The sequence below is a fragment of the Hypomesus nipponensis genome, chromosome 9, assembly GCF_054491055.1.
Source record: "Hypomesus nipponensis isolate SF chromosome 9, ASM5449105v1, whole genome shotgun sequence".
In the NCBI taxonomy this organism is placed as follows: domain Eukaryota; kingdom Metazoa; phylum Chordata; class Actinopteri; order Osmeriformes; family Osmeridae; genus Hypomesus; species Hypomesus nipponensis.
This window is the reverse complement of record NC_140369.1, coordinates 19,067,629-19,094,500: the sequence shown is the minus strand read 5'-3', so window position 1 is coordinate 19,094,500 and position 26,872 is coordinate 19,067,629. Positions and strand designations below refer to the sequence as shown.

At 40.3% G+C, this 26,872-nt stretch overlaps 3 protein-coding genes and 1 long non-coding RNA gene across 10 annotated transcripts; 1 reads left to right on the top strand and 3 right to left on the bottom strand.

Moving 5' to 3' along the window:
• Nucleotides 1–177: 177 nt before the first annotated feature.
• LOC146273392 (retinol dehydrogenase 12) lies at nt 178–13,026 on the bottom strand. 4 transcript variants are annotated; one of them, XM_084705170.1, is made up of 6 exons: nt 12,979–13,026; nt 9,940–10,179; nt 8,658–8,747; nt 6,727–6,915; nt 2,534–2,643; nt 178–968 (listed from the first exon to the last, which is right to left on the bottom strand). In XM_084705170.1, the coding sequence occupies exons 1-6, from the start codon at nt 13,010–13,012 to the stop codon at nt 789–791; spliced, it is 843 nt and encodes a 280-aa protein (XP_084561296.1). In that variant the 5' UTR covers nt 13,013–13,026; the 3' UTR covers nt 178–788. The 4 variants fall into 4 exon arrangements, with proteins under 4 accessions (XP_084561296.1, XP_084561293.1, XP_084561294.1 ...); XM_084705167.1 differs by lacking the exon at nt 12,979–13,026 and adding an exon at nt 11,181–11,604; XM_084705168.1 differs by lacking the exons at nt 178–968; nt 12,979–13,026 and adding exons at nt 979–1,907; nt 11,181–11,607.
• Nucleotides 13,027–15,382: 2,356 nt separating this feature from the next.
• LOC146273391 (uncharacterized) lies at nt 15,383–17,044 on the bottom strand. Its single transcript, XR_014766684.1, has 3 exons — nt 16,909–17,044; nt 16,224–16,317; nt 15,383–16,057 (listed from the first exon to the last, which is right to left on the bottom strand). It is a non-coding gene; the product is annotated as an uncharacterized LOC146273391 (long non-coding RNA).
• A 1,800-nt stretch (nt 17,045–18,844) lies between these two features.
• aqp7 (aquaporin 7) lies at nt 18,845–22,268 on the top strand. Its single transcript, XM_084704232.1, has 6 exons — nt 18,845–19,350; nt 20,502–20,628; nt 20,850–20,987; nt 21,177–21,295; nt 21,622–21,839; nt 22,069–22,268. Exons 1-6 carry the CDS (start codon nt 19,213–19,215, stop codon nt 22,253–22,255), a joined length of 927 nt encoding a protein of 308 aa, XP_084560358.1. The 5' UTR covers nt 18,845–19,212; the 3' UTR covers nt 22,256–22,268.
• A 49-nt stretch (nt 22,269–22,317) lies between these two features.
• tpgs2 (tubulin polyglutamylase complex subunit 2) lies at nt 22,318–26,861 on the bottom strand. Of its 4 annotated transcripts, none has more exons than XM_084704234.1 (8): nt 26,725–26,861; nt 26,531–26,610; nt 26,276–26,355; nt 25,803–25,890; nt 25,453–25,590; nt 25,241–25,354; nt 24,790–24,953; nt 22,318–23,320 (listed from the first exon to the last, which is right to left on the bottom strand). In XM_084704234.1, the coding sequence occupies exons 1-8, from the start codon at nt 26,742–26,744 to the stop codon at nt 23,093–23,095; spliced, it is 912 nt and encodes a 303-aa protein (XP_084560360.1). In that variant the 5' UTR covers nt 26,745–26,861; the 3' UTR covers nt 22,318–23,092. The 4 variants fall into 4 exon arrangements, with proteins under 4 accessions (XP_084560360.1, XP_084560362.1, XP_084560359.1 ...); XM_084704236.1 differs by having other exon boundaries at nt 22,319–23,271; XM_084704233.1 differs by having other exon boundaries at nt 22,325–23,323.
• Nucleotides 26,862–26,872: the final 11 nt, after the last annotated feature.

Here is a 26,872-nt window from a genome sequence, read left to right as displayed (position 1 = left end):
TAATACTTTGGAAGCAAGTGGGGTAACTATCTTGAAGCTGGGACTCTTAATAGCATCCTGTTGAAGTAATGGCACAGACTCCCATGCAGACACACACTTCCCCCCATTACACAATCATGCACACAGACATTACTAGGAAATTCAGATAAGAGTGAAGTAATATCAAGACCAACAGTCTTGTTGAATTGAATCCAAACATTTACTGAACTTCATAGAGTAATTGAGTGTTCTGTAGTGTTGTAGTTTCAGGAAATACTGCACTGACTCCATGACCAACACATTAAAAGAAGGCAGATCATTTTCAGTGAATATAATACACGCATCAGTATTATACAAATTGGACCAATTGATGATGCAGATAACTGTAATCAAAATAATATTTCCCAATCAATTGTCACTAAGCAATAGGAACATGTATCATGAGGATATGTTTAACGATATACAACACGTTACACATTTGCCACAGGTATATAACATTATGTAAATATGCATAAAACTTAATGCATAAAAAAATATTGTGGCTCAACCAGAATCTTAGGGAGACATGTTCCAACTGATATTTACTGCAATTTCAGAAATCAATCAAATTCAAATAGCAAGTAGTCACAATGAAACAAAACAAACATAAACTAAAGTTTTGGTATATTGAAACGATAAAGTATTTTGCTCTTCAAATAGTTTCAAATTGGTCTTATACACATAAGTGGGCTTCCCAAGTGAAATGTCCATCTTGAACTATTAGAAAATTGAATGCTAACTTTGGTAGCCAGATTTAATGGTTGTTTTGTTCAGAGTTTGGATGTCAATCTCTCGCAGTACTCGAAGGCCTTTGCAGCAAGGGCTGAGTCTCTGGCTAACGGAGCAGGGAGTACCAGAGAGCAATCACTGTCAAAGTATTTTCCGGAGATGCCCTCCGTTTCCTCAGCGACGGCACAGTAGATGGTACTGACTGCACCCTCCTCAGAGGACTGTGTAGGGAAAAGATCAGACATGGTGATGATGGTTATAGACGGATATGGGTTGATAGGCAAGGTACACACATTCATGCAAGTAGATCTAGACCTCCATCTGACATTTGTGTACATGGAAGTAAAACACACTAACAACAGGAGACTTGTAGCCCAGGGCTCTGTATGCCTTGATGTTATGGCCACATGTTAATGTATTTCTGTCTGTGTCCATATGGTTGTGTGCCATATGTTGTCTTCCTTTTGTTTCTGCCCTCACTCTCATGGCTACATTCAGGTGTCAGTCTGTGATTGGCTATCAACTCCATTCCTTGTCACCAGCGCAACTGCTTCCAGCCAATCAACTGTTCATCCGTCTTCATTTAAACCTCACCTGTTCTCTGTTCTGGAGTCTCTCGTTTGTGGTCGTAGTCGACTCAGTTCTTTGTTTGTGCTTCTAGTTTCTAGACTATTCTGTTTTGAGATTTTGTCTGTGTTATTTGTATCGTCCTCTTGTCTATTTTTTATGCCAATACACGTTATTGTACTTTTCGTTGGTTTTTGTTCATTCACACAAGAGCTTTGGAATAGGTAAGCTGCCCATGGGTATATATCCATCACGTAGCAAACTTGTTTATAATAACTAGGTAAGCAACAAGTGCCACCTCATGTGTTTAGTATGGGGACATATGGTTGGTTAGGTAATTTGGACACTCTTTTATTGATTACTTTTCTTTGGCACCATTCGTTGTTCCATTGTTCCCCTGTGATGTTTGTTGTAATACTAATATACATTTTTAGTTATATCATCATGTTACTTGTCTACATATTGACTTTTACTCCTTGTTGGGCCAGATGGTTGTGGCAAAGGCATTTAGAATTTCCTGGAGATCTTCTGCGGAGTGTCCTGCGAATGGAGTTGTTCGTGGAGTTGGCATGCAACATCATTACCCTGTGAACCTAAGGATGTCTGTTTAAGAGATTTGTGTGTCATTCAAGTACTAGTGGTTTGCAACTTCAGGGTCTATCACACCAAACTCAGCATATGTGATGTCCCGTCTCCCCTTATTTTTCTCTCTCTCCGTTGGTCTATGTCTCTGATCTCACCCTCTCAGACATCTACAAACAAACGTGCATGCCCACATGCACGACAGCTTCTGTGTTCCATTCCTTTTCTTGCTAAGATAAGATCTTGGAAATGTTTTCCAGAGGTAACAGGCAGGGTAAATCTACTCCAGATTTCTTTGTCACGGTTCAAGTTCATCCTTATACAGCATGGAAATATAGACTTTCTTATGTGCTGTGGGACTAACATGTGGTATCGTTTAGATTTGTGCAGCTGGTATACTGAGGGGATTGGGTTAACTCATAGTGTTCTGCGGCTTTTGTGTTCCACTCATGATTTATATGGATTACTGTGTCAGTTACACTTAGTAATGGACTGTCAATCATACCCCTAGTGTTTCATTAAATTTCATATTGTAATAACTGGTGATTAAAACAACAGTTTTAATAGATGATAACCATCGTCAACCATTTGTAACATGTTTATAACCAAGATCACGTGTAGAGTTTCTGGTGCTTACCTTGAAAAAAAAGATTCCAATGAGGTTGAAGAGTGTTCGGACCAGGAAGTTATAATGTCTCATCACCTCTGTCATAATCACACCAGGGTGAAGGGAGTTGGCTGTCACCCCTAGCAGACAGAGAAAAAGAGAGGGAGAGATTATTTATTGCATGTTCATACATGCATGTTCATTCTGCAGGCAGTAATTGGCCAAAGACAGAGACACGTGTCTTATAAAAGGTTAAAGGTAGTATGTTATAAGATGTGTATGCTAATGAGGCCCTCAGTGCCAGTGATATGTCAAATTATGAAGTGGCTGGCTACTTTACAGCCAATGTTGTACCACCACGGTGAGATGGGTCTTCCTCCGTGGCTTATTTTGTGAATCATTCAAACTCGAGCTGGAGGAAAACGTAAAAGTTCTGGGACTGCTGTAAATGTAATTTATGATGTTATCTATAGTAGCTTTAAAGAGTCTTGCCTAGATATTGGATATCTTGAGGGTGTGACGACCCTGCCTCGTTTAGCTATGTAGGGTTGTCTGTCTTTTGTGTTGCCGATGCAGATGCACAGCGGGTGTGGTCAGGTCGTCGTTTATTGGGAACACCTGGGCCTGGTGTTCTCAGAACTATAAGAGCGCACCCTTCATGTTCATGGTGGAGAGGGTGGAAACTCTTCTAACTATGCTCCACGGTCCTCAATGTCACCGTTATCAACAGTTTTGGTAGTTTCAAAGAAATGCTATCTAATGCTCATGCTAACTTTGCTTCATCTTCTTGTGTCACTTTCTGTTCATAGTCATGGTTTTTGAGCAGACCATGACAAATTGGGGCTCATCTGGGATTGTTTTCTTTTGGGTGTTTTGTTTGTGTGTATTTAATTGGTTATCCATGTTGTGTTGGAACCAGTCTGGGTGCTGTTGATTGTGGGAATTTCCATAGCAATTTAGTGGATGGACCAATCAGTGACGAGGTTGGAAGGTCTGCCTTGTTCGGTGGGTATAAGCCTTAAGGGAAGACCAGTTTGACGGAAGGACGGTGAGTGTTGACATGCTGGTGTGTAATTGTTTAGGAGCTAAAACATTTTTCACCTTGTAGGCGTAGCAGCGTTGCTCCTTTTGAGATTCATGGGTTTGTTGTTTTTGTAGTGTTGAGGTGAATGCAGTTAGAGCTTGGTCTAGGGAGCATATCCATAGCTGTGGGGCGGTTGCCAGTGCCTGGCAGATTCTCCATACTACCGGTCTATAGTGCATAAGTACCCACTGCAAGTAACAACACGAAGACCAGGGATGAGTTGGTCCAATTCTGGTTGGCCAGATAGATTTTTACATCCAGCATGTTGACTACTGCGTTCTATTGGCCCGAGGTTTGTAAAATGGCTCAAGTTGAGAAGAATGACAGTGTGTACTGACTGGGCATGCACAGGAGGCCCATTCAGCTTACCGGTAGTCTGTGATGGATCATTTGAGTAATGCGTCAGTGAAAGCAGCTGTTCTTAAGGTTTCTGAAATGGATTCCAAGGCTTATCACTAGCAGTTAAACAATTGTAGGACTGTCTGTCCTCCACTTCTGAGTTTTCACTTGATTTGCTGAATACTTTTAATCGGTGCACAGTTCCTGGTGTTGAAACTTTTGATGATTTGTGTGATATTTGTTTTGGAACAGTTCAAAATACTATTCCTAGATACTCATACCATAAAGTAAAATCTGTAGCCTTAGCTGCTTCAGTGGTGAGTGTGGTTTCGGTCCTACCTTGTTTTCAAGTGCATGAGAGGGTGCCTTGTGATGATGCTTGTTTGTCATATTGATCATAATGAGTGGTTTTGTTTCCCTGACAGGACGCAGTCAGAAGGTGACAGTTACAATCCTGTGAGACACGGGTTCCTTTATCCTGGCATCAGTTCTGATTTGTCAGGGGAGACTGATACTGGTGATTCAGCTCTAGTTCTGGGTATGGGTTTGTCTGTCTTGTCTGCTCCGATGCACAGGCTGAATCTCTTTTCAGATCTTCTGCAGGCAGATGTGTGCATTGCAGTGTGCCTGTCTTTATCGCTGGAAAGAGTCCATGTGTTTAACAGTGAACCAGATGAGCGTGAGAGTGACTTCCAGGTTTTGTGTCCAGCATGCCTTGTGCCATGTGCTGGGGCTTGCACTGGTGGTGAACCAGATAAATGAGTGTGATGGAAGAACCATGTGTGTACTTGTTTGACTTTCCATTGTCTGTTGCATGTGCATAGCTGGTAGCGAAACAGCAGTCAGATCCCTCTATTAAGTGGCTGTTGGAGAACAGGGTCCCTATTGCAGAGGTGAAAAAAAGGGGCATGGCTATTTCCTTGACAGTGGTGTGTTGATGAGGAAATGGTTGCCTTGTAGAGAGGTTGGTGTGAGAAATCAAATTGCGGTACCAGACACATTTCGCAACTTTGGTTTTGCGGCTGTCTTATGAGCAACCATGTCATCAGGAGGTCAGGAAGACAATGACCATATTTCACTTTTTCTGTTGGCCTCTGCTAAAAAGGAACTGTCAGAATACACCAGAACTTGCCACACATGTTGAATAACTGGCAAGCCACACCAGGTTAAGCCTGCCCCATTGCACCCAATATCTGACATTGGTGAACCACTTGAGCAAGTCGTGTTGGACCTCTACCTCCATCTAGGCTGGGAACAAAGTATCGTTTAACTGTCTTGTGTCATGCCACCAAACACCAAACTGCATATCCCCTGCGGTCAATAACAACCAGGTCTGTGGTTGTTATTGCACTCGCGCAATTTATTTCAATCTTTAGGCATTCCCAGGGTTGTTCAAAGTGATCAAGGTTCTAACTTTCACGGCCGTGCACATCTGCACAACATTGGGCAGGGAATGGGAGGAAGGATTAACATGGGCAGCCTGGGAGCTAACCCAGGAGAGCACCAGATTTAGCCCCAATTACTTGGTATTTACACATTCTGTAAGTGGTCCTCTGGCAGGGTTGAGGAACAATTTATAACCCCATCTGGTCTTTCGGCTTGTGAAACACACAAGCATTGTTCCAACATTTGATGAACATGGTGGCTGGTGATTTGCAAAGTTGTGCTGTTTATTTGGATGATGTGGTGGTCTACAGTGCCAGTTGTTACAAACATGTTGCACGTTTATTGCTTGAACATTTGGCTGCTGCATGACAAAAGTGCGGCCAAGGTGCCGCCGTTTCCTTTGCCCATAACAAAAAAGGAGCTAATGTTGTTCTTGGGGATGGTAGGCTACTACTTCAGTTTCTGAAGGAACTTTTCCTTTGTTGTTGCTCCCCTTCTAGGAAAATTGACAAACATCAGCTTAATAACTCAGTGTTCGAAAAGGAGACTTTGGCTTTCCTGACCACAGCTCTCTTACATGTCCAGATCAAAGACTAATGAGGTTGTCTCTGATGTCACAGTGTTGTTGTGTGGACGTGCCACATTTAGTGGTTCAGATAATATGGTTGCATACATGCCGTTATGCACCCCTGTGGTTTAATGTGACCTGTGGTTTTTCTCTCCTCTTCCTTGTGCAGGATCCTGGTGCTGGGATTGGGGGAGTGTGTTGCCTAAATGATTTTGTTCTGGTTCCTACTTGCACTTGGTTTTTAGGGGGGGGGGACAGGGACAGAGATACTTTTTTCCATGGTGGAGAGAGGGGAGCTCTTCTCCATATGCTTCACACTCCCCAACTACATTTGTTTGACATTTTTGGTTATTTTAATAAATTAATGCAATTTCTTGCCTTTACTTCCTGTTATTTATCATCGTTTTTGAGCCAACCAGGACAAATGGACTGCCAAACACAACTGTTTACCCTTATATTTTACATGACTTACATAGCATGACAGCTAATGCTAACCAGAGCTCACAGGGAAGTGCATGCATGGGGTGTCATACAGAAACATCTATTGCACACAGTAAGTTCATAAATGAGTATAATTGTGTAATTCGGTGGTTTCCAGTTACTGACACAGTATCTAACACAGAGGAAACATGAATTACATGGGAGAACTACATTTCCAGCTAGTTATGGCATGGTTCCATGACCTGGATACACAGTTGGGTACTCGGATACTCAAATCAACTACCTGGATTTGTTGTGGAGTTTAAAAGGTGGGTTCTAACCTTTTAATTAGACTGTTGGGCAAGATAAACAATTACCTTTTTCACCGTGGGAAGTACGTATTGTAAAAAGTTGAACCAGGCCTACCACTGCCTTGCAGCCTACGTGCAAGCTCATTGGTCCACAGGACATTGTGCAGTTTGGTGTGGTTGTACACGCTGTCCATGAAGTAGGTGAGGTTGTCGCCGTGAAAGTGGGAGAAGTCCACCTTGCCTCTCCAGTGGTTCACTGATGCCACGTTGACAATGCGTGCTGGTGCCGAGCGCTTCATAAGGTCTGTGTGAGAGAGAAGATGATGTACTGTACATGTCTTGTAGCAGTAAAACCTCGCATAAAGTTTTTGCTATGCAAGTGGACACTTTATTTAAGACTTAAATAAACGAAAGTACCTATTTTATAGCCTAGTTAAACGTCTGAAACAAAATAAAAAATGCGCACACACAAATACGTGATTTTTCAACCATAAAACTACTCACACAGTGGATAACAAATGTACACACTCTAGAATCCCCTTTTCCAACCTAACAGTTTGAAATGAGAATGAATGAAATACATCAACCTTCTCACACATCTACATACGTTCCCAAATGCTCAAGTAAAAACATGTATCAAATGTATCACTTGAATCAACGACTAACTGGATCAATTCCCCTGACTTGTTTTCCTTTCACATTCGACGTGGAAATTAACCAGGAGAAACCAGTTAGTGTCAGGTCAATCAATTTGTACTTAGAAACAGGTTTAGAAACACTGTAAACGATACTGTTGAGGCATTGGTTCCCATCACTGGCATGCCTGTACTGATTGTATGGTTGTGAGCTCCAGGAATCGCATGATATCATGTTAGCATCCTGAAAAACGTCGGCTAAAAAACACCCTACATACAACTGTTACGAAAGTATTAATTCTCCTTCACTTTTAGCACATTTTATCGTGTTGTAGATTTAATTGTTTGAAACCAGGCCATAATCATAATATATATTGGGGGGGGGGGACATCCCCCTAATATCTGGTCAAAATGACCCCCCAATATATTGATATAAAAATATAAATGTGCTACGCTACGACAGGCAACCACGCACGATGTCTGAAATGATCGTAAAAAAAATAATTCGGCCCCTCCAATGTTGACTCAATGGCTACGGCCTTGGTTTAGAAAGCACACTTTATTGTAAATCTGACATATGCAACCAGTTATTAGTAGTGCTGGTGGGCTGGATTCTCCCGGTTCCATTCTAGAATGCTAGATGGAGTTGTATGGAATTGTCTTTGTGTTATTGTCTTATGTTTGTTTGCTGATGATGATATGTTGGTATCGTTATTATGTTTAAATCTACGTCAAATAAACATTAACTCTATACTTCACCCGACTTCAGCTTAAACGATTGATTCTCTCAAAAACTTCCACAACAGTCAACAATTATTCAACATCAATATATTTAGATTTTGCCTGTCTGTGCAGGTTTTATAGTAGTGGGACGATTAGCTGAGTTGATAATGTAGGAAACAGCAGACCATTTTAGGCTACATAATTGTTTGCATAAATGTACCAGAACATCGTAAATTCGGTCAAAATAATAAAGAAGCGATTTTATGATGTGCCTAGATAGTGTGGAGACTGAACAAGTACTTTTGAGAATTTCAATTGTGATATGAGAAATGTAGGTACTAAAGCCAGTGAGGAAAAACTGTTTTCATGGGCTGCATCACAGAGGATGTGTCCTATCTATGATTCCAGATATCTGTGTGTGTGTGTGTGTGTGTGTGCGCGCGTGCATCACCAACTGCATGTCTGGCACTGTGCACTAGTTTTCATGATGTCACCATGTAGACTTGTCACACAGTAAAAAAAAAATACAAAACACAAAATAATTTTGATACAAAATATTAAGATATTTCCATCAAACTGTATACTATTTTGTACTTATTATATATTTTAAATACATGTATCATAAATATACAAAATAAGTGGAGTCTAATGGCAAAGCTATGTACAGAGGAGGACCTTGGGGTCTTACCTAGAAGAAGATTGGTGAGGAGGAAGGGGCCCACATGGTTGGTGGCAAAAGACGCTTCAAGGCCATCTTTCGTGATTGCTTTGGGCAAGCCTGCATGTTAAGACACAGTGACAAGAGCAAGACATGATAATAAAACAGTTGTGCTCACTGTTAACGGCAAAATAAAGATCACGTTTACTAATCCACCCTAAACTGTACTCTAAACTGTGTAGAAATTTGTGAAAGGTTTTGTTTTTGTTTTCTTAAAGGTAAATGCTGTTCTCCCACCCTGACTGTGATGGTGCAAATAAGAGAAATTATGGGCGACTGAACCCTTGTGTCATCTTCGGGTCATTTTGACCCATCAGTCATTGTGACCCACCGTCGTACTGCGACAACTTTACCGCATACAAAAACAAAGTGAAGCACTTTCTTTTAACCGTCATGCTGTCTCAGACCCCCACATTGCAAAGGTTAAAAGAAAATACTTGTTATTTGTTTTTGTATTAGGTAAAGTTGTCGCAACACAACAATGGTCATGTGACCCCAAGGCAGCACAAGGGTTAAGGTACTAAAGGGTCTGACCTCCACCCCCACACAAACACATAAACATGTCTCTGTAATCATGAAAACGTCAAGCACATTTTAGGTGATGCTTTCTGGTTGATAAAAGGCTTACTTAATGAAAATAAAAAAGTCAAAAATGAACAGTGTTATCTTTAGATCTCATGAGTATGCACCAGGCAAAAAGATAGTAATACATCAAATAAATAAAAATCAGCAGCAGATGATCTAGACATTCATGGTGGGAAACTGAAGATATTGTATCAGTATAGGCTTAGTATTAGCTCACTGTTATAATTTCCACTTAACAGCCTTGTCAGAACCTGAGATAACGAGCTATAATCTCTGAGTCTAGTCGACTCTGAGTCAGAAAGACCTTGCAGAGAACAAGTTGTTTATGTACTTAATGGGAAAACAACGGACAAACAGTCACACACTATTAGCACAGTTCCAGATTGTTTGAAGAGTGAACATATTTCCTAGCCTAGTGTGCACGCGTGTGCTGAGATGGCCCTGGGACTATGGCTTATTCTGTGCATCCCAGCACACCCCCGACAAAGGGAACACTTTAAAACCACACTCAAGGTAAAGTACACAGCTGTCCACTTCAAGCTGAGAGGAGAATTGAGATGCAGCCCTTTGTCTTCCTTAAATGTGTTTTCGTATTTCCTAATTATGAAAAGAAACGTCAAAAAGAGTCATCTGTCAGTGTTCTCTAGTTGGCCTCCCTGACGCTCACCTGAGACCCCTGCATTGTTGACCAGAATGTGGAGGTCTTTCTCCTCCTGGAGGACCCCCTCCGCAAACGTCCTCACTGAGTCCAGACACGACGTGTCCACCAGGCGCAGGTGAACATTGCCGTTTCCGCTGAGCTTCCGGATGTCATCCCGTGCGGCTGTTCCACGTGCCTCGTTCCGGCATGCCAAGATGACCCTTGCCCCACGCCGTGCAAAGTCCAAGGCGATGAACTTCCCTATACCTGATAAGGGTAGGAGGGAGCCAAAGAGGGTGAGTGTGTGCATGCATATTTTCTTGAGTGTGTAAGTGAGTGAGCAAATATATTATATATAGAGAGAGGAATAGCAAGAGAAAGAGTGTATTTAGAATGTATAACAAGGTCATAGTGAGAGAGACATAATGAGATAGATAAGGCAGAGTGGGAGAAAGAGAGGTGGGATTTTGTTATAAAGGAGATCAATAGAACAAGAACCATAAGTAGTGGCTCTCACATGTGAGTCTGTCTGAGCATTTAGACATCTTGAGTAAAGGTTGCACAGAGTCAAAGTCCATTGTAATGCCAGAGAGGTTTTGCCACTAAAGCCACACAGAAGCTTTGAAAAAACATATAAAACAAGAATGGAATACGAATATACGAGAAGTGTGGAAAAGTCAGCGACAGTAACTTTATGTGAAAAAAAGTCAGAGCACTAAGCATTTCCCGTTAGCCTGGTTCTTTTCCTGAGAACATGCACCCACAGCTGGAGCAGATCAAGTGTAATGACATCACATGAAATAACCCCCCTTTTCCCGTTAGCAATAAGGAGAGAATAACTGAAGGATTGTTTACGTTCGCAGAAAAGGGAACCAATATATGCGGCAAACACTAATTTCTCTATCTCTCTATTTGTTGCCCTGTACTTCAATCATGATGCGTAAACATGTACTTTACTTGACTATGAGGATGGGATATTCTCTCAATAGTGTTCTGTGGTTAAGGCATACCCATCATTTAGTGGCATATTTGTTTATGTGTATATGTAAACCTGTAATAGCCTACTTGTCTCACATGAGGCATGATGTTTTTATTGCAGTTTTTCAACCAGTATGCAAACACTAATATTGTTCATATTGGCTGTTGATTGATTACATTTCATTTTGTGATCATTAGCCAAAATTTACTAAGGATACGACAACAAGTATGAATACATTTTGACCACTATATTCTTTATGAACATAATACGTGGGATCGTAGTTCTATACCTGTGTTAGCGCCAGTGACAATAGCTGTCTTCCCTTTCAGTTGCACTGGACAGGCACGCGGGTCCCACGATCCTCTTCTCTGTGACCGCACTATAAGCCCCAAAATTACCGTCGATACAGCCCATAACGGGTTCGAAAAAATATCGTTCCAAATCGAAGACATAGAAAAATCCACAAAACCCTAATATTTAGGCCCTAGGGTGCTAAATCAAAATCCTTTAAAACTCTCTTAATTGACGAAATGTATGACGCTCTATTCCGAGTCTCTCACTAAATACTGCTGCGTAAATCGCAAGCGTAATTTATTTCCGACATGGGAAGTGGAAAAAAGTTTGAATGTAGAATTCAAAGTCTATTTTCTGCGTTTGTTACATTTATATAAAAACACTACAATAAAGTTTGAGGTTATCACCGTTACACTTAATGTGGAAATTATTTCTAAGTGCCATTATGAATCATTTGTGAGTGCATTGTGCAATTGTTCATGACGTGAAACATGACTCCATAATAGCTGAGGCACAGACACATTTATATTTCGTCAAACAATACACATTTTAAAGTGTTTTAAAGCACTTGTTCCGGGAGTACAACAGTACTTATGAAATATTTGTTGGATCTGATGTTAGTTTATTTCCTCCAAGAACACAATGACACAATTATTGAGGGACTTGTTGCACTTGGTTAGTTGTAACTGATTGAACTACTTGTGCTCGCTGTGAATTACATTATTGTTACTCGGTTTCCTCCAGGTAGCACTTCGAGGTTCATATTGTTTAATTGTAATGTGTTTAACTCTCGTTGTTTATGATCATTGACATAGGTATATGCATAGGCTATATGCACTTTTTTCTAAATCTCTCTCATGGAAGTCGCTTTGAAAGCGTATGGACGCTTTTGTTGAAAAGCTGCTAAATGAATACATGTAAAATGTAAATGAAATACGTGTAATATGATTAAAGGACAAGTTTGTCAGGGCGAGGTGTGTTCAGGTACAGCTTCTATTTGATTTATCAAATGGACTAAACCTAAACTTGCTCTCTTATTTTGAGTGGTTGCCCCTTGGGTGACGTTTAAGGACATTCAGGTGTTCCACAAAACGTTATTTTGTGCCTGAAGCAATTCAATGTAACAAATACAATATATTCTTTACCCCACCATCTTATGTATTTTGTGTTTGTATTAAGCATTGTCTATATGTGAAGCACCATGACACTCTGAACTAATTGCCCCATGGGGATAAATAAAGCTCTAAACTTAAACACAATTTTTCTCAGTCATTTTTGTCAATCCACTGAGTCAGTCTCATTTCACTTCACTTTGATTTTACACTACAGGCTATTAGTCCCAGTGGGATTGGCAACCATGGTTAATAGACTGCTTAGCTGCCATACTTACAAAATAACAAATGTGGAGTGAATGTAACTCAATGAACATTTCCCCATTGATCAAGAGGTCTTTTTAAGACTGCAACAGAACATTCGGGGTTTTAGATTATACTTTTAAACTTGAATGAATAACGTGGTCTAAAGTGAATTTACAATACAAAAGTGAGGGGAAACTATATGCTCTCATGTGCATTCATTTGTACCTAATACAAATGACTACAGATGATACTTTAACATTTTGCTCCAATAGTTTGTCTTTTCTCCCTTGGAAGTGTCCTCCTGTCTAGGAAGCTGCCCTCTAGTTAACACTACATGGTTGTGCTTGGGGTTTGGAGCCCTGTGCAACACTCATTAAGTGTTTTTGTTGATGCATAATCCACTATCTGAACAAATATTTTACACATATATTATACCTTTAGCATGTACTTCTTGGCTTGATGAACACATACTCTCACATAGCAGATGTGTGATGGTAAGGGTGCTGAATTGTGTGGAAACTTGGCATCACACTCTCTGTCCCTCCCACTTTCCTTTGACGAATCATGTTGTTGGGGATTGGCAATGCCATGTAAAACCTTCAATATTTCTAGAAAGGGGTGGGTTTAATCTGACCTCCCTTCCCCCACTCCCTGTCCACAGAATCAATGGACGCCACCAGAGGTTTGTTTTAACAGGAAACACAGATTTTAGGGGTAGGGTTACACCAAAAGTTTACAATGCTAAACTGTGTCAAGCAACTTCAGATCCATATTTTTAACTTCTAGTAAACACCTTTGTTTTATGGCGAATAAATCCCTTGCTGATTCTGAGTCTGATTTACATTGAGAGATATGCCACCTTGTTCAAAAGTATGTCTTAAAGAAACTATATCACAGACACTATAAAATGTCCCTAGATCTCTCACTTCATGTGGAGGAATAACATAGGCAAACATGGATTATTTCCATTTATGTGTACATTTTTGCCTAGACCCAAATGACTACATACACGATGTTGCAGCAATGAAAACCAGACTGCCACCCCTCGCCCCTCGGCTTGAGACAACGGCCCCGGTGGATGTTGGTGGTGTTGCATTTACGATTAGGTAGGCCTACCCGATCGTCCGGTCAATTTTATTCCGTTAACTCCAGTCAACATACCCAAAACGATCTCCCCCAATAATTGGGTGTGCTCAAGCCTTCGGTCCTGATTGAGTAGCTTGTATTTGCGCGAATGTTCCGTTTGATGGTTTAGGCCTGAATTAAGTTTTTGTGGGAAAAAGTGCCTTGTGTGGCACAACCCTTACAAAAAAGAAGTATAATTCAAGTTAAGTTTTTAAGTATACTCAGTATAAAAAGTATACTATTATCATGTTACTTATAGTATATTAGCAGTGTACTTATTTATATACTTTTTTTGTACTTAGTAAACTGAATTGGCCCACTTTTTAGGTCATTTAGTACACTTTAAAGTACACTTGTAGTGTATTTCAAGGTTTACTTTTGAATACTGCCAAGTAACCTGTGTACTGCACTTTCAGTTCATCAAGTATACTTCCTCAAGTACTTCAAAATATACTTTGGAATACTCTAGTAACCTGTGTAGTGCACTTTCAGTTCATGAAGTATACTTCCTTAAGACCCTCAAAGTATACTTTGCAATACTTTCAAGTGCACTTTCATTTAATGTAAGTACATCAAGAAGTGAACTTCTAAATTTGATTTTACTATTATTTACTAATGTATTCAAATGTTTAGGGGCCCCTCAAACGCGTCAGATCTTAAGTCACGTGGCGAAAACAGGACCTTTTGAACATTTCATGGCAGATTCTTAGCTGAAAGAAGCTATTCACTGCGCAGGCATAATTATTTATTAATTAAGTATCCAGCTGTTCTTATGAAATGTAACAGTTATTTAACTCATGGTTCAATGGTAAACCAACACAATAGTATGAACCTGCAGAGCCGGAGACCCCGGAGAGCCGGAGAGCTGCAGTTTCAGGACTGCAGTTCTAGGACCCTGACAGCGCCACCTAGCGAATTGAAAGGCAGTGTCACAAGATTGCAACAAGATATTTGAATGGTTTGCGAAGTAAGAAACTGGATGTTTGATGACACAAAGAAAGGTATAATATTTGAAAATATGTTGTAATAATATAGAAAGGTATCGTATTCTGCCTCATTTGCAGATACTATTTGCTTTGATGGGCTTAACTTCACTAAAGTTCCAAAGTCAACAAAGCATTATGTCCTGAGAACATCAGAAATAACAAGCTCCTGGATACCTAATACAAACAACTGGCCCTGTCTTCTGTGACCTGTTCAACTGGTCCTTGGAAGAGCTGGAACATACAGTTCCAGCTCTTTGGAAGACCTCTGCCATCTGCCTTGTTCCAAAGAAGTGCAGACCCAGGCTTCCCAATTACTTCCAACATGTAGCTCTTACATCAGTGGTGATGAATGTCTGATACTTTTGTAACTACAAGAGACAATCCAGAACCTGGCAGATCAACTCCAGTTTGCCTACATGAAGTGTAGAAGTCTCGATGATGCTGCCCTTACTTTCCTGCATCATGCACTCCCATCTGGAAAAACTACAAGCACATGCTAGGCTTGTGTTTGTGGAATATCTCTAGTGCCTTTAACATAAAGTAACCACATCTGTTGGGAATACAACTACTAAACATGAGTAAATCCTTGATTCATACTGCTGATAATTAAATTACACACACACACAGGGTTCTGTCAAAATACTTATGCAATGTATGTATTCTGTGATTAGTTTCATTATTTTATTTTATGCTCTATTATACATAAATATCAAAGTTATCTGAGGAACTACAAGTTTAACTCTAATCTGTTATACTTTAATTTATTTAATGTCATCATCACAAAAAAACATTTTCTTTGAGTAATGTGGCATGGTGGTGCTGCGGAGGATCCACCGCTTCCTTCTCTGCTGCTGGTGGTGAACCTCTGGTGGATGGGCTGCATGAGGATGCTTCCTTTGGTGTGGATGGGCATGCTAAATGATGTTTTGTATTGGACAAGACTCAAAACATTGATCACATGAGTGGATAAGATCATCTTTCATATTCCTGTAAATACTGCACATGCCTGTGTGCATGCAACATTTTGGATGTGTCTGACATCACAAAGTTCTGGAAAAGTGAAGTTCTATTCTATTTGCTATGACTTTTGCAGTCACTCAATCTCAACCACAAATGTGTAATGTTAGAGAGGCAAGACAAGGTTGATGTCAGGGCAGATTCAACATATACTTTGTTTATTTTGAATAATTGTCACAACAATGACAATCACCCCTCCATATCACTCCATCCCCTCCATATCACTCCATCTAGACCTCCATACAACTTCATCCTTCAATGAAAGATATATATTCAATATTCAAACCCCATATTGTGATGTCGGTAACAGCACTACTTACTAGTTGAATGGTCTCCCTTCAGTGCGCAATTGTTTAGATATCCCCCAATCAAACTCCTCCACTTCACTGAAATAGTACAGACAATATTACTTCTAGGTAAGCGTAAATATCAGTTACCCTAACAAAGTAGTGTACTTTAATTAGCATTACTTAAGTGGTTGATAATAAAGGTATTAATAGTAGATTATAAAGTTGTATGGCATTGTGCAAAAAATGTACGTTCTCTATTTACCTCCGATGATAAAATGGTCCAGAGATGAAGACCTTTTCTGCATCCTGCAGGGACAGATTCCTCAGCATACTCAGGCCGTAGCCTATATGATGGCCTACAAAAATGATGTGGTTAATTTTTTAGACAGTAGGCTGCAGATTTCGTTTAGCTGACAGATCGAATCCACTTGCTTTTAACCTGTCATTTTTTTCAAGTTTTATTAATGTGCTAGCTTTATCATAAGACACCTACAGTAGTTGGGCTTGCCAAAATCGCACTATGGTTTCAATAAAACAAATCAAATAGTCTAAAAGTTCTTATTTCATAAAATTATCATATGTTAACAGATAATTGTACCAGAATTGTTTTGAACGTTTAGCTAACTTAAATATGTTGAACAATACTTGATTTACATAAGCTACGTCGTGCTTCTGTTCCATTAAACAAATAAACTGAGTAACAATTTACAGTTCGTTTTTAAGGAAGCTATGTGTATAGAGCTACTAGTAGCTAGCTAGTGCTATAGTTAACTACTGAATGTTAGCTCTAGCCAATCAAGTAGTTTGTTTGACGTTGATAACCACTCCAGTGTCTTGAAATGATTTCGACAGCAAAGTTGATGTTAGCTAGCTAGCTAACGTTGTCCCATTCAAGACACCAGAATTGTTTTATACATAACCATACGCGATTCACATTAGCTACTTACACTCTGATTCTAGACCATCTTGTTCTGAGCCGTAATCCTACAATATTCACTACTGCAGGAATCTATTATCTTGTTCCGGTCCATGTTTATCCCATTCGCTACGTGACGCTGTCAGATAAAACGAGGGTCCTAGAACTGCGGTCCTGAAACTGCGGTCCTGAAACTGCAGCTCTCCGGCTCTCCGGGGTCTCCGGGGTCTCCGGCTCTGCAGGTACCCCCTACTCAACCAACACAACAATGACCGCGCAACCACGCAACAAAACACTACATTCTAAGCAGACACATTTAAAAAACGAAATTTGTTTACAAGTTACATTTGTATTTCGAACAAACGGCAAACTTATCAGGACACTGCTTCATTTTTCACAACTGACATGAGTTCAACAGAGGATGCTGAGAAAAAAACTGATCCCTTGCTGGATTACCCCCCTCTGGCTGGACAGAATCAGAATCGGGACAGCTTCTCTTCAGCCCTGACCCCAGGACAGCTTCATCCAGCTGGCCTGCCCTCACTGCCTGCCTGCAGGCCCTGCTTGCCCCTGCCTGCAGGCCCTGCTTGCCCCTGCCTGCAGGCCCTGCTTGCCCCTCCAGAGACACAGTCACCCCACAGACACAGTAGCTCTGCAGACTGCTTTTTTGAGGACATTGATGAAAAAGGACAAACCAGCATTTTTTACTTTGATGAGCTAAGCTGCTGACTTTTAGTGTCTTAAGTAATGAAACCAGTTCAAGTTATAGACTTTTGACATGAATCAAATGATTAGTCATCTGAATAAAAACCACTCAAGAGAAGTACTGCTTCTTGGATGATTTGTGCTCCACATCAGTACATCTCACACATTTGCCTTTGTTTCCATGGGATTCATGGAATTGATAGTTTCTGCTCCACCATTGTGTAATAAAAAATATAATTTTGGACAGCTATTCCATTTTTGTGTTATCCTTTCGCATTACACACATTTAGTCAATGTTCTTAAACTCAACCGATTGTTGTCATTTTACCATACTGTTCATATTGAACAGACATCAGTGTTTGGGAAGATTACTGTATATTTCCACTTTTGATCTGTATTTCCATCGTAAATTTGGTCTTTAATTTAAATTGGAAGGGGTCTTAAAAAGTCTTAAATTTAACTTGTTTACACCTGTAGTTTACCATGTGAAGCCCCCACCCCCCACTCGTTTAGAGGGGCCTGAGGAGGGAGCACTGCAATTGGACCCTATTGGGGCTGCGGGACACATTTTTTTCTGCCCAAATCAACAAAGCTGCCATATGATGACACTTCATTGTCTCTGCCGATTGGACACTCGCATGTGCTGTACCTGACTGCCTGACCCTCATCAAAAACAGATACTGGTGGGTTAAAGAGTGATACTAGAGTGATAAGAAGTCCTAGTGAATGCTTGATAAGTAGACTATAATACAGTAAACAAATAAATAATAAATAATTAGGCTAAGTGAAATTTTCGGCGCATTAAACCTGTATCACCAAGTACCACCAAGAAATAAAAAATACTTTTACCCCTGCCTATAACCCATGGTGAACTTTCAAAAACTACAATCAAATCTGAGATTTCTCAACAATCATAGCCTGACGTTGTCATACTCATAATTCTAGTCAGAATATGAGTCTCAGTCTGATAACTTTCCGTTGGGCTGTGACTATGGGGCGTGTTTCAACCAAACTCGGAAAAACAAATGCCTCTTCGCTCAATTGGATAGACATACAACTAGTCAGAGAAACTTAATGTTGTTTGTTGAAAACGAATTCAACCCATGCGCTCTTTCGTGACGTTGTTTCGTGACGTTACTGTTGTTCATCTGTCCATCATCGTATAAAGCCCGCCCTGATAATTTCATTAATTTCAACAGCTTCTGTTCGGACATAGTTTTCCCCCAAACGTGCCCCCGACCCAACTTCCCGACCACATTTTTTTGTCGGCGGGGAGAAGTTGGGCTGGCAGCCAGGCTACGACAATCAGGCAAAAAATACAAATTTAGCCGTCTAGCTCAATAGCCTCCCATTCATTTTGCACTCGCCCGCGATCAACCCCAGTGAAACTTTGGTGGAACTGCAACCAAAAGCAGGCTCTCCGTACACGGGCACTGGTTTCGCGCTCTAGCTTGCCTCACTGCGCCACTGAGCACTTTCCATAGAAATGAATGGGGATGCCATTTTTAAAGAGCAGGCTCGCTGTCTACTGTAAAAGTCTATGGTGAAAAACCTACAAACGCTTTTAGACGTGAAGGAGATTTGGAAAAGAAAGATAGAAATAAGACAACTGACATGCTAAATTGTCAGAATGAACGACTTGCAGAGGGCACCGAAAGACGAAGGATCTGAAAAGCATGGGAGTCACAGAGCACAATGCAGGTTAAGGGTGAATAATATATTTGTTCGTGTGGGACTTGCAGAGACTCTCAGCACTTATGTCATGATGGTAAGACAATTCACCCCCCAGAAAGCATCTTAACACCAATTGTTCTACAATAATTCAGAAGCAAGCATTTATTCACATTTAATCTGCATTAATGTGTATACTATTTAAAAGTACACAGTTACATATTAAGTAACATAATTCAATTTGTAATTTGGTATTTAGTAGCCTACTTGTCAATGTGTGTGTCTCACAGACAGACGTCCATCAACACATTGATAGTAATCTCAATATAGTGATTTTGGAAGTAATGGAACTTCAAATTTTTTTCTTGCAACCCGATCAACTAATAGTTGATCTGTCAGCTGATCTGTGAGTGTCAGATCCATGTCGCATGTTCACAGGGCTGCCAACATAAAAAAAAACCTTGGAGTGAGATTTGGTGGGGCCAACCAAAATGTTGGTGCGTACAAAGCAACCCCCCCCCAGATGAGCTTTCACGGGTATTCGCACGTCTATGATGCTTCACTCCGTGTGCCTCGTCCATTACTGTCTACAACATTAGCAGGACTACTTGGTTGGCGTTGCCTTCTCAATGCGAGAAATACAAGTGAGAGCATGTCAAATGATTGAAATGCGTGAGATGCGTTGGCGTTGGCAGCCCTGTGTTGACCACCTGTTGATAGTTCTATTTCTAGTTTGAAAGAAATCCAAGACACTCACAAATCTACCAGACAATGCCCTCTTACTGTTAATTATTTTAGCTTTGAAAACAGCTAAGATTAGTCTAGTTTTGAGTTTTCACTTTCTTTTGTGGCTTATTTTAGCACCAGTGTAAAATTGTGGCAAGTATAATTTGGGAATGGGAATTAGGTCATTTAATGCCCTATTAATTTACATAATCAAAAATAAAATCTCCTCTTTTTCATTCTACATTACTGAGTGCCGGCTTTACAGTTTTTTCTTGTGTCACTGTCATCAGGTGTTATCCACTGACTTTCAACAGGTGCTGTTTTAAACCTACTTAAAACAACTGAAGCATCAGTTTTAATTTATGACAGTTTAGTTGCGATAAAAGGCAAGTTAAACCATGACTGACAGTCACAGTCTGGCTTTTAACTGAAGGACAGTACATTGCCCAAGGTACAATGTCTGTATTTTTATTTTAGGCTGCTCATGAAGTCAGTTTACTAACTTTGTGAACCTCATTCTAGGTATTTGGCTTGGGCTCTGTGGCACAGGTAGTGACAGGACAAGGAGCGTTCGGGGAATACCTCAGTATCAACTTGGGGTTTGGCCTGGGCGTGGCTATGGGAGTGCACATTGGCGGCAGGATCTCTGGTAGGAACCTCCACATACTTTGACTTGGGCCAAGGTTACACAGAAACAATGTTGGAACATTACTTTAGCTGATAAAAGTGAAACTACTACTATTTCAATTAGAGGGTATAATTTATGAACACACTTTTGTGATACTTAGTTATAAGAATTTAGGTCTTATAACTATGTGACTTGAAACTAATCCTTTATGTGTGTTTGACATGTTCTTCTTTGTCTCTTAGGGGCCCATATGAATGCAGCTGTATCATTTACCATGTGTATGTTTGGCCGACTCAGTTGGAAGATGCTGCCCCTGTACATCCTCACTCAGTTCATTGGTTCATTCTTAGCAGCTGGAACTGTTTATACTCTTTACTATGGTAAGAACAGCAGGAAGCAATTGCTTACAATGACCCTACAATGACCCTGAATCAAGTGGTAGGTTTTGCCTATGTCTCGCTACTACTTACACTTTATGTAACACTGTCTTAGAAACATTTCACACGCAACATGTTTTATTACTGTTGCTTTCTTTGTGCTTACTCCATCCACATTAACGTTTTCCCCAGATGCAATTTTTCACTATTGTGGAGGGAATTTTACTGTCACTGGACCCAAAGCCACAGCTGGGATCTTTTCCACCTACCCAGCACATTATCTCTCATTACACACTGGATTCCTTGACCAAGTGAGTGAAAGGACATTCTGCTGGCATTCTTTTTTAACAAGACTGAACCAATGACTTTGAAGTCAAAGCTTTCTCTGGGAAAAACACTAGTAAAATAATTCTGATTTCAAAACAACTAGTTTAAAAATAACTAGTGTAAGAACTGAGAATATAAATTCTGCACATGAATCCCCCACACATTTCCAGAATATGTACAGAATTGTAACTTATTTTAAATTCATATTTTGAAAAAGCAAGCCTCTGAAAATAAACAAAAAAACACAAATAAATCTCTTCATATTGAATTGAACGGAAGTATTTTCTGTTTGTGGATGTGTGTTTTCCAGGTGTTGGGCACTGCCATGCTGTTGCTGTGTCTGATGGCTCTATCGGACCAGAAGAACCAGCCGGCTTCTTCCGGTGGAGAACCTATAGCTGTGGGGCTACTGGTGCTCCTTGTAGGGATCTCCCTGGGTAGTAACAGTGGCTATGCCATCAACCCCACTAGGGACCTCGGGCCCAGAATCTTCACTGCGATTGCAGGTTGGGGGCAAGAAGTATTCAGGTTTGTACCTGAGGTGGATGCAAATGTTAGGAGAATTATGCAATGTGCAGGTGTCCTGTAGTTGAAACAATAATGGCGTTCAAAATATACAGTATACATTTGTTTATTTTCTGTCTAAATTAAGTTTTTCCAATATCCTTATATATGCCTTCATTATTTGAATATTACTCTTTATCATGCTTCTTTGATGTAGAATAAAAAGAAAACTCTTTATTTTTCCTTTGTACAGGGCGGGTAAGGGTTGGTGGTGGGTACCTGTTGTAGCCCCACTAGTGGGCGGAGTAATAGGTGCAGCCATCTACAAGGTGTTTGTGGAACTGCATCACCCTCCCAGCCATAACCAGAGGGAGCTAGTGGAACAGGAAGAGGCTGCCCCTCTGAAGCAGAAGAGCATTTGCACCGAAGTGTGTGTGTGAGATTTAGTTTAGTGTGTGAAGAAACAGAAGAAACACTCCAAAACTAATGAAGGAACACAGACAACAGGAGAGAAGAAGGAGATTTAATGTCACTGACATAAGTCCAGGCCATTCTCCTGTTAAAGCATTATTTTTGTCTTTGATCTAATGTTGCAGAAAGACCTAAAACAGTATGTAGTGAACCAACATTTCCCTTACAGCACAGAAAAGACTGTTACTCCAACTACAATATATGTATTACAGACGCAATGAATAAATCAAGAAGAGCAGAGAATTTGGATTGTGTTGATAGGACTCGACCAATGATAATCCAATTCCCCAAGGCTACCTTGGACATCTGTGGGAGCTCATAGAAAAAAACATCACAAAGATCACAAGGCAAAAATCATTATAGAACAGGACAAAGCATTAGTGTCTCACCGCTTAAAGTTCATTGAATTAACATAGTCATATATAGACACATTCAAGATGAGAGTCAGACAGAGAGGCGATCCTCTGATCCTCAGAACCACAGTAGCAGCATTGCCAAAGAAAACAAATAATCTGAACCCAATCACCAGCCTTGACACAGATAAACACATATGCACACACAAACACATACAATGGGTTAATATATGATAAATATGCAGGAAAAGAGAATACAAGCCCATCCTTTAGAGGACAACAACAATATATATATAACTGGAGTCTCTCTATTTTTGGTTCTTTAAGGACTGGAAGCAGTAATGTATTCTGTTATCACAGCTTTTGAAAAAAGCCACTCAGTGGCCGCTTGCAAACATAAAAAGTCAGCATTAGCAATTTGTTCAGCCAAAGAAGGTACCATGTTTTCATTGTTCATCGTTTAGTTCCACTGTGCCTCCCGGAACTCCCCTGCCCCTTGGTTGTAGCCCCAGTACCTCCTCCTGCCCCTCCCTGGGTAGACTGCTTCTTCTTGGGGGCCGGGAGCTTGGTTTTGCCCTTGAAGGCCCTGATGGGGTCCAGCTTGTTGATGTGCGGCTCCCCTGCCGGGTCGACTATATTGGGGTCACAGTGGAACGTGAGGGGCTGATAGAGAGCTGCCCACTGCTGTGAGTGAGAGAGACAGCAATAGCATTGAACATTTGATTAGGATTTGGAAAGTGGGTAGTTTACATTAAGCCCATCACTATGAGATCATTTGTATTTGATGAGATAACTGGATATGATTATTTAGGATCTTGATATGACACAACTTTCTATGCACATAATGTCATTTTGTGTCCAATTATTTGCTATCATTTGACTCAATAACAATATAAAGAACCTTAAGACGATATATAATGTTGCCTCATAGCATACAATACCTTTTTGGCTTATTGAAGTAAATGCAATTTAATTTTGAAATGAGGTAAGCTAGTTGTTTAACAAACATTAAAGATTCCTACACAGATGTCCCTACAACATGTTTGCTTCAATGTATTTACAACCCCCAATACCTACTTTTTTCTTTACTTTTTAATAAAGGGTGTGTCATGTTTTTATCTTAAATAATTGACTGTTCTGTGGTTAAAGGGAATACTACTTTTACATTGCAAATTATTTTTGGGGATTGCTTTTAGAATACAAGTGGATATGGTCTGTAGTATTTGGTATTTCAATATATTTTTACATAGTCACTTAATGCTTGGCAACAAGTGGTGTGTGGTAGAAATGTTGGTCATATGCGTAGATGTATGTGTATGAAAACTATAAGCTTCTATGTTCCATTTGTAAGAGACAGGATGGGAAGATAATTAAGTTCAGTTCAAAGGAATGTGAGGTGCTGATGGCTCTGTGGGCAGCTTGCCCTGGGGGATGGGTGAAGCATCTTATATGGCCTTCTGTCCTCTGGTCAGTGTAAGGGGTCAATGAGACAGTTGCTCTGAACTTTGGCTAGAAGGACTGGGTCCTGTTTGATTGTTTGTGTTAATTAAAAGTATTGTTTGAAGATGGTCACACAAAGGACAGTTGACCAATTGACTGGTCAACCCCTGTGGCTTTATTATCTACAGCTCTGGAGAGAGCTGTGACATCAAAGAACTTTGGGACACTTGGTATGGAGATGTATTGTTTCAAGCTGTCACTAAGTTGAGTGAGCCAATCACAGAGTTCGCTACATTGATTGATTGACCTTATAGAATGCCATTTGATCTAAAGTCTATATAAGGCAGTGCATGTGTGATAGTTCTCTATCACTCTTGCGAACGATTTGTGACTAGTTCACCCCTTCGTAATGACTGATCAGCAAAGCTGTGTTTAATCATATGTAAAAGTATAGTCTAAATAAATTAAATTGAAACCACCATCTTCGACTATTCAAATCTACACAGTCCAGCTAGAATTTTCTTCCACAGGTGGCATCAAGTGGTGAATCAAATGCAGTGAGATACAAAAGAAAAAGTGTACTCGACATAAGTAGGGTGCAGGTATACAGATATCAAGGTAAGTTAAAGGGTAGCTTCACTGAACGCAGATAGAGGGCTAAGGCAATTCCTAGGAAAGTAGCCAGATGGCTAAAGAACTCACTATTATACCTTGGCCTGGGGGCTGAGTCCATAGGGGGTGAATGAGTACTGCCACTCAGGCAAGCCCAGGTGGGTGATCATAAGGCGGTAGTAGGCAGTAAAGGTGGGTGTCATGTAATGCCAATATAGAGAGCGGTCTAGGAACCACACATCACATTGTTGGGCGACCACACCTGGAATCAATGTTAGGGCGGAGTCAAAACACATTCTGTGATGCAGCCTACTGTTTCAAGTTACTATGACGTCCTGTAAATTCAATATTACAAAAAACTGAAATTCTAAATTACAATGGTACAGTATATACATGTTGGAAAGGCTGTATTTATAATATACTATTTATGATTACTCAATTAACACACCAGAGAAGTACTGAACTGCATTGTAAAAGATATAGGTGCTGTTGCATTTTGGAATATAATTTGCAGATGTAAAGATATCAGACCAGAAGATGACTATGTACCTTTTGTACAGTCTTTGTACACCAGACAGACTTTTCCATTTCCATTGCAGGGGTCAAGCTCAAAAATACGGCTTCTTGAATCAAAGCAAGGCTTCGCTAAACCACCATATGGCTCTATGAATGAAAAAGCAAGGCCAAAGAGAGAAAGAGAGGGACTTTAAATCCTAGAGCTGTAAGATTCATCATAAATACAAACACAAAGCCTTTCTCACCTTCGGTTTCATCCTCTCCATAGTCCAAGTCGGCCAATGTGGGTGCACTAGGGAGGGAGAACAAAGACGACGACTGAGACAGTGGTTTTAGTTTGGCTATGCTGTTGACCACCATACAGCCCACAGGCACCGGCTCATCTGAAAGAAGAACAAAAACATCAGAAAGGAGAATATTTATGTGGCAGGTATCTTTGTGCTGTGGTAGCTTTGCCTCTTACGTCCTTCAGAGATCTTAAAATGCATGGCTATCATGTATTCACTTTGACAAATGTAAAGTTCTACCCGCATGAAAAGGACCGTGATGCCATAAATTGTCTGAATTGGATAGAGTCCCTGCTGCTGAAACCTACTGTCCAGTTTGACACTCCATGTAAGAGTTAAGCCGTCTGTTGTCAGATAAAAGTCTCGGAAGTCCTCAGGAAGAGCACAATTGTTGTTCTGAAAGAAACATAAACACTGTTAATTCTTCAGCACTTTGCATCATTTTGTCCTAGTATGCTCTACTACAAAACACACACATTACACGTTGTAAGAGTTGTACACACACACTGAATTGTCACAATTCAATCTCCCATTAGGCTTAGAAGTATAACATTAACCGGCATTCTGGGGTGAATGAATGAATAAAACATTAAAAACTATCTATTACTGTAAAAGGCCAAGCTATAGATGATTTGTGAGGATCTAACACTACACGGTTGGAGTAAAGCCAAGCTACATGCTTATAGAACAAATGTCAACTCCAAACCTCACATATGCTGAATTACGTTTATCAGGATTATAAATTATACTGAAATTTGACATTTCTCATTAATTAGTGTACCTGTTCCCATGACAGGAGACTCCGCTTCTCCGCAGGCTCCCTCTCCACAAAACGGATGTCCATCACTCCAGGCATAGTCTCTATCACAGTTAATTTAATTGTTGTTAACAATATACAACTGTGTTGTATGGACTACTGACAGCTGAGTAGCCTTATAGGTAGCTAGAAGAACAAGCTTGTAAACGGTCAAAACAAGAATGCCAAAAGCAATTCTAGACAACTAGGCTAGTCTACCACTAAGGAGAGGATGCTTACCAAGCATTCGAGTAATACCCAGTGTCAGTCTTTCAGCAACAACTTTCAATGTTAATCCTTCTTTCGCTTCTTCCATTTCACTGAGGGAAAATTGGGTCAGAGTTAAATATTATTGATAATATCAGTGACCAGTTAACTGTTGTTAGGTTTCTGCAGATGACACTGGACGCTAGCCCTAGTAGCACTTCGCTCACCACCAAAACATAGCTAACATACACCAACCAAGGGAAATGTAGTTTTTTGGTGGGACCTCGTGCTGGATTTATGATGGACACTTTGTTTCGCAAATAAGGTAGCGAAACATCCTCGTGACAGCCAATTGGGAAGTACAATATGGGTGGG

What these genes read in the sequence shown, in the direction of transcription:
- LOC146273392 (XM_084705167.1), bottom strand. Translation starts at nt 11,343, where the DNA reads ATGTCTTCGATTTGGAACGATATTTTTTCGAACCCGTTATGGGCTGTA. An exon ending in TGTCACTGGCGCTAACACAG is followed by an intron (nt 10,180 to 11,180) that starts GTATAGAACTAC and finishes TACCCTTATCAG; the next exon opens with GTATAGGGAAGTTCATCGCC. An exon ending in CAACAATGCAGGGGTCTCAG is followed by an intron (nt 8,748 to 9,939) that starts GTGAGCGTCAGG and finishes CTTAACATGCAG; the next exon opens with GCTTGCCCAAAGCAATCACG.
- aqp7 (XM_084704232.1), top strand. Translation starts at nt 19,213, where the DNA reads ATGAACGACTTGCAGAGGGCACCGAAAGACGAAGGATCTGAAAAGCAT. An exon ending in TGTTTATACTCTTTACTATG is followed by an intron (nt 20,988 to 21,176) that starts GTAAGAACAGCA and finishes CGTTTTCCCCAG; the next exon opens with ATGCAATTTTTCACTATTGT. An exon ending in TGGGGGCAAGAAGTATTCAG is followed by an intron (nt 21,840 to 22,068) that starts GTTTGTACCTGA and finishes TCCTTTGTACAG; the next exon opens with GGCGGGTAAGGGTTGGTGGT.
- tpgs2 (XM_084704233.1), bottom strand. Translation starts at nt 26,744, where the DNA reads ATGTTAGCTATGTTTTGGTG. An exon ending in GTCTCCTGTCATGGGAACAG is followed by an intron (nt 25,891 to 26,275) that starts GTACACTAATTA and finishes TGTTTCTTTCAG; the next exon opens with AACAACAATTGTGCTCTTCC. An exon ending in TGGAGAGGATGAAACCGAAG is followed by an intron (nt 25,355 to 25,452) that starts GTGAGAAAGGCT and finishes TTTCATTCATAG; the next exon opens with AGCCATATGGTGGTTTAGCG.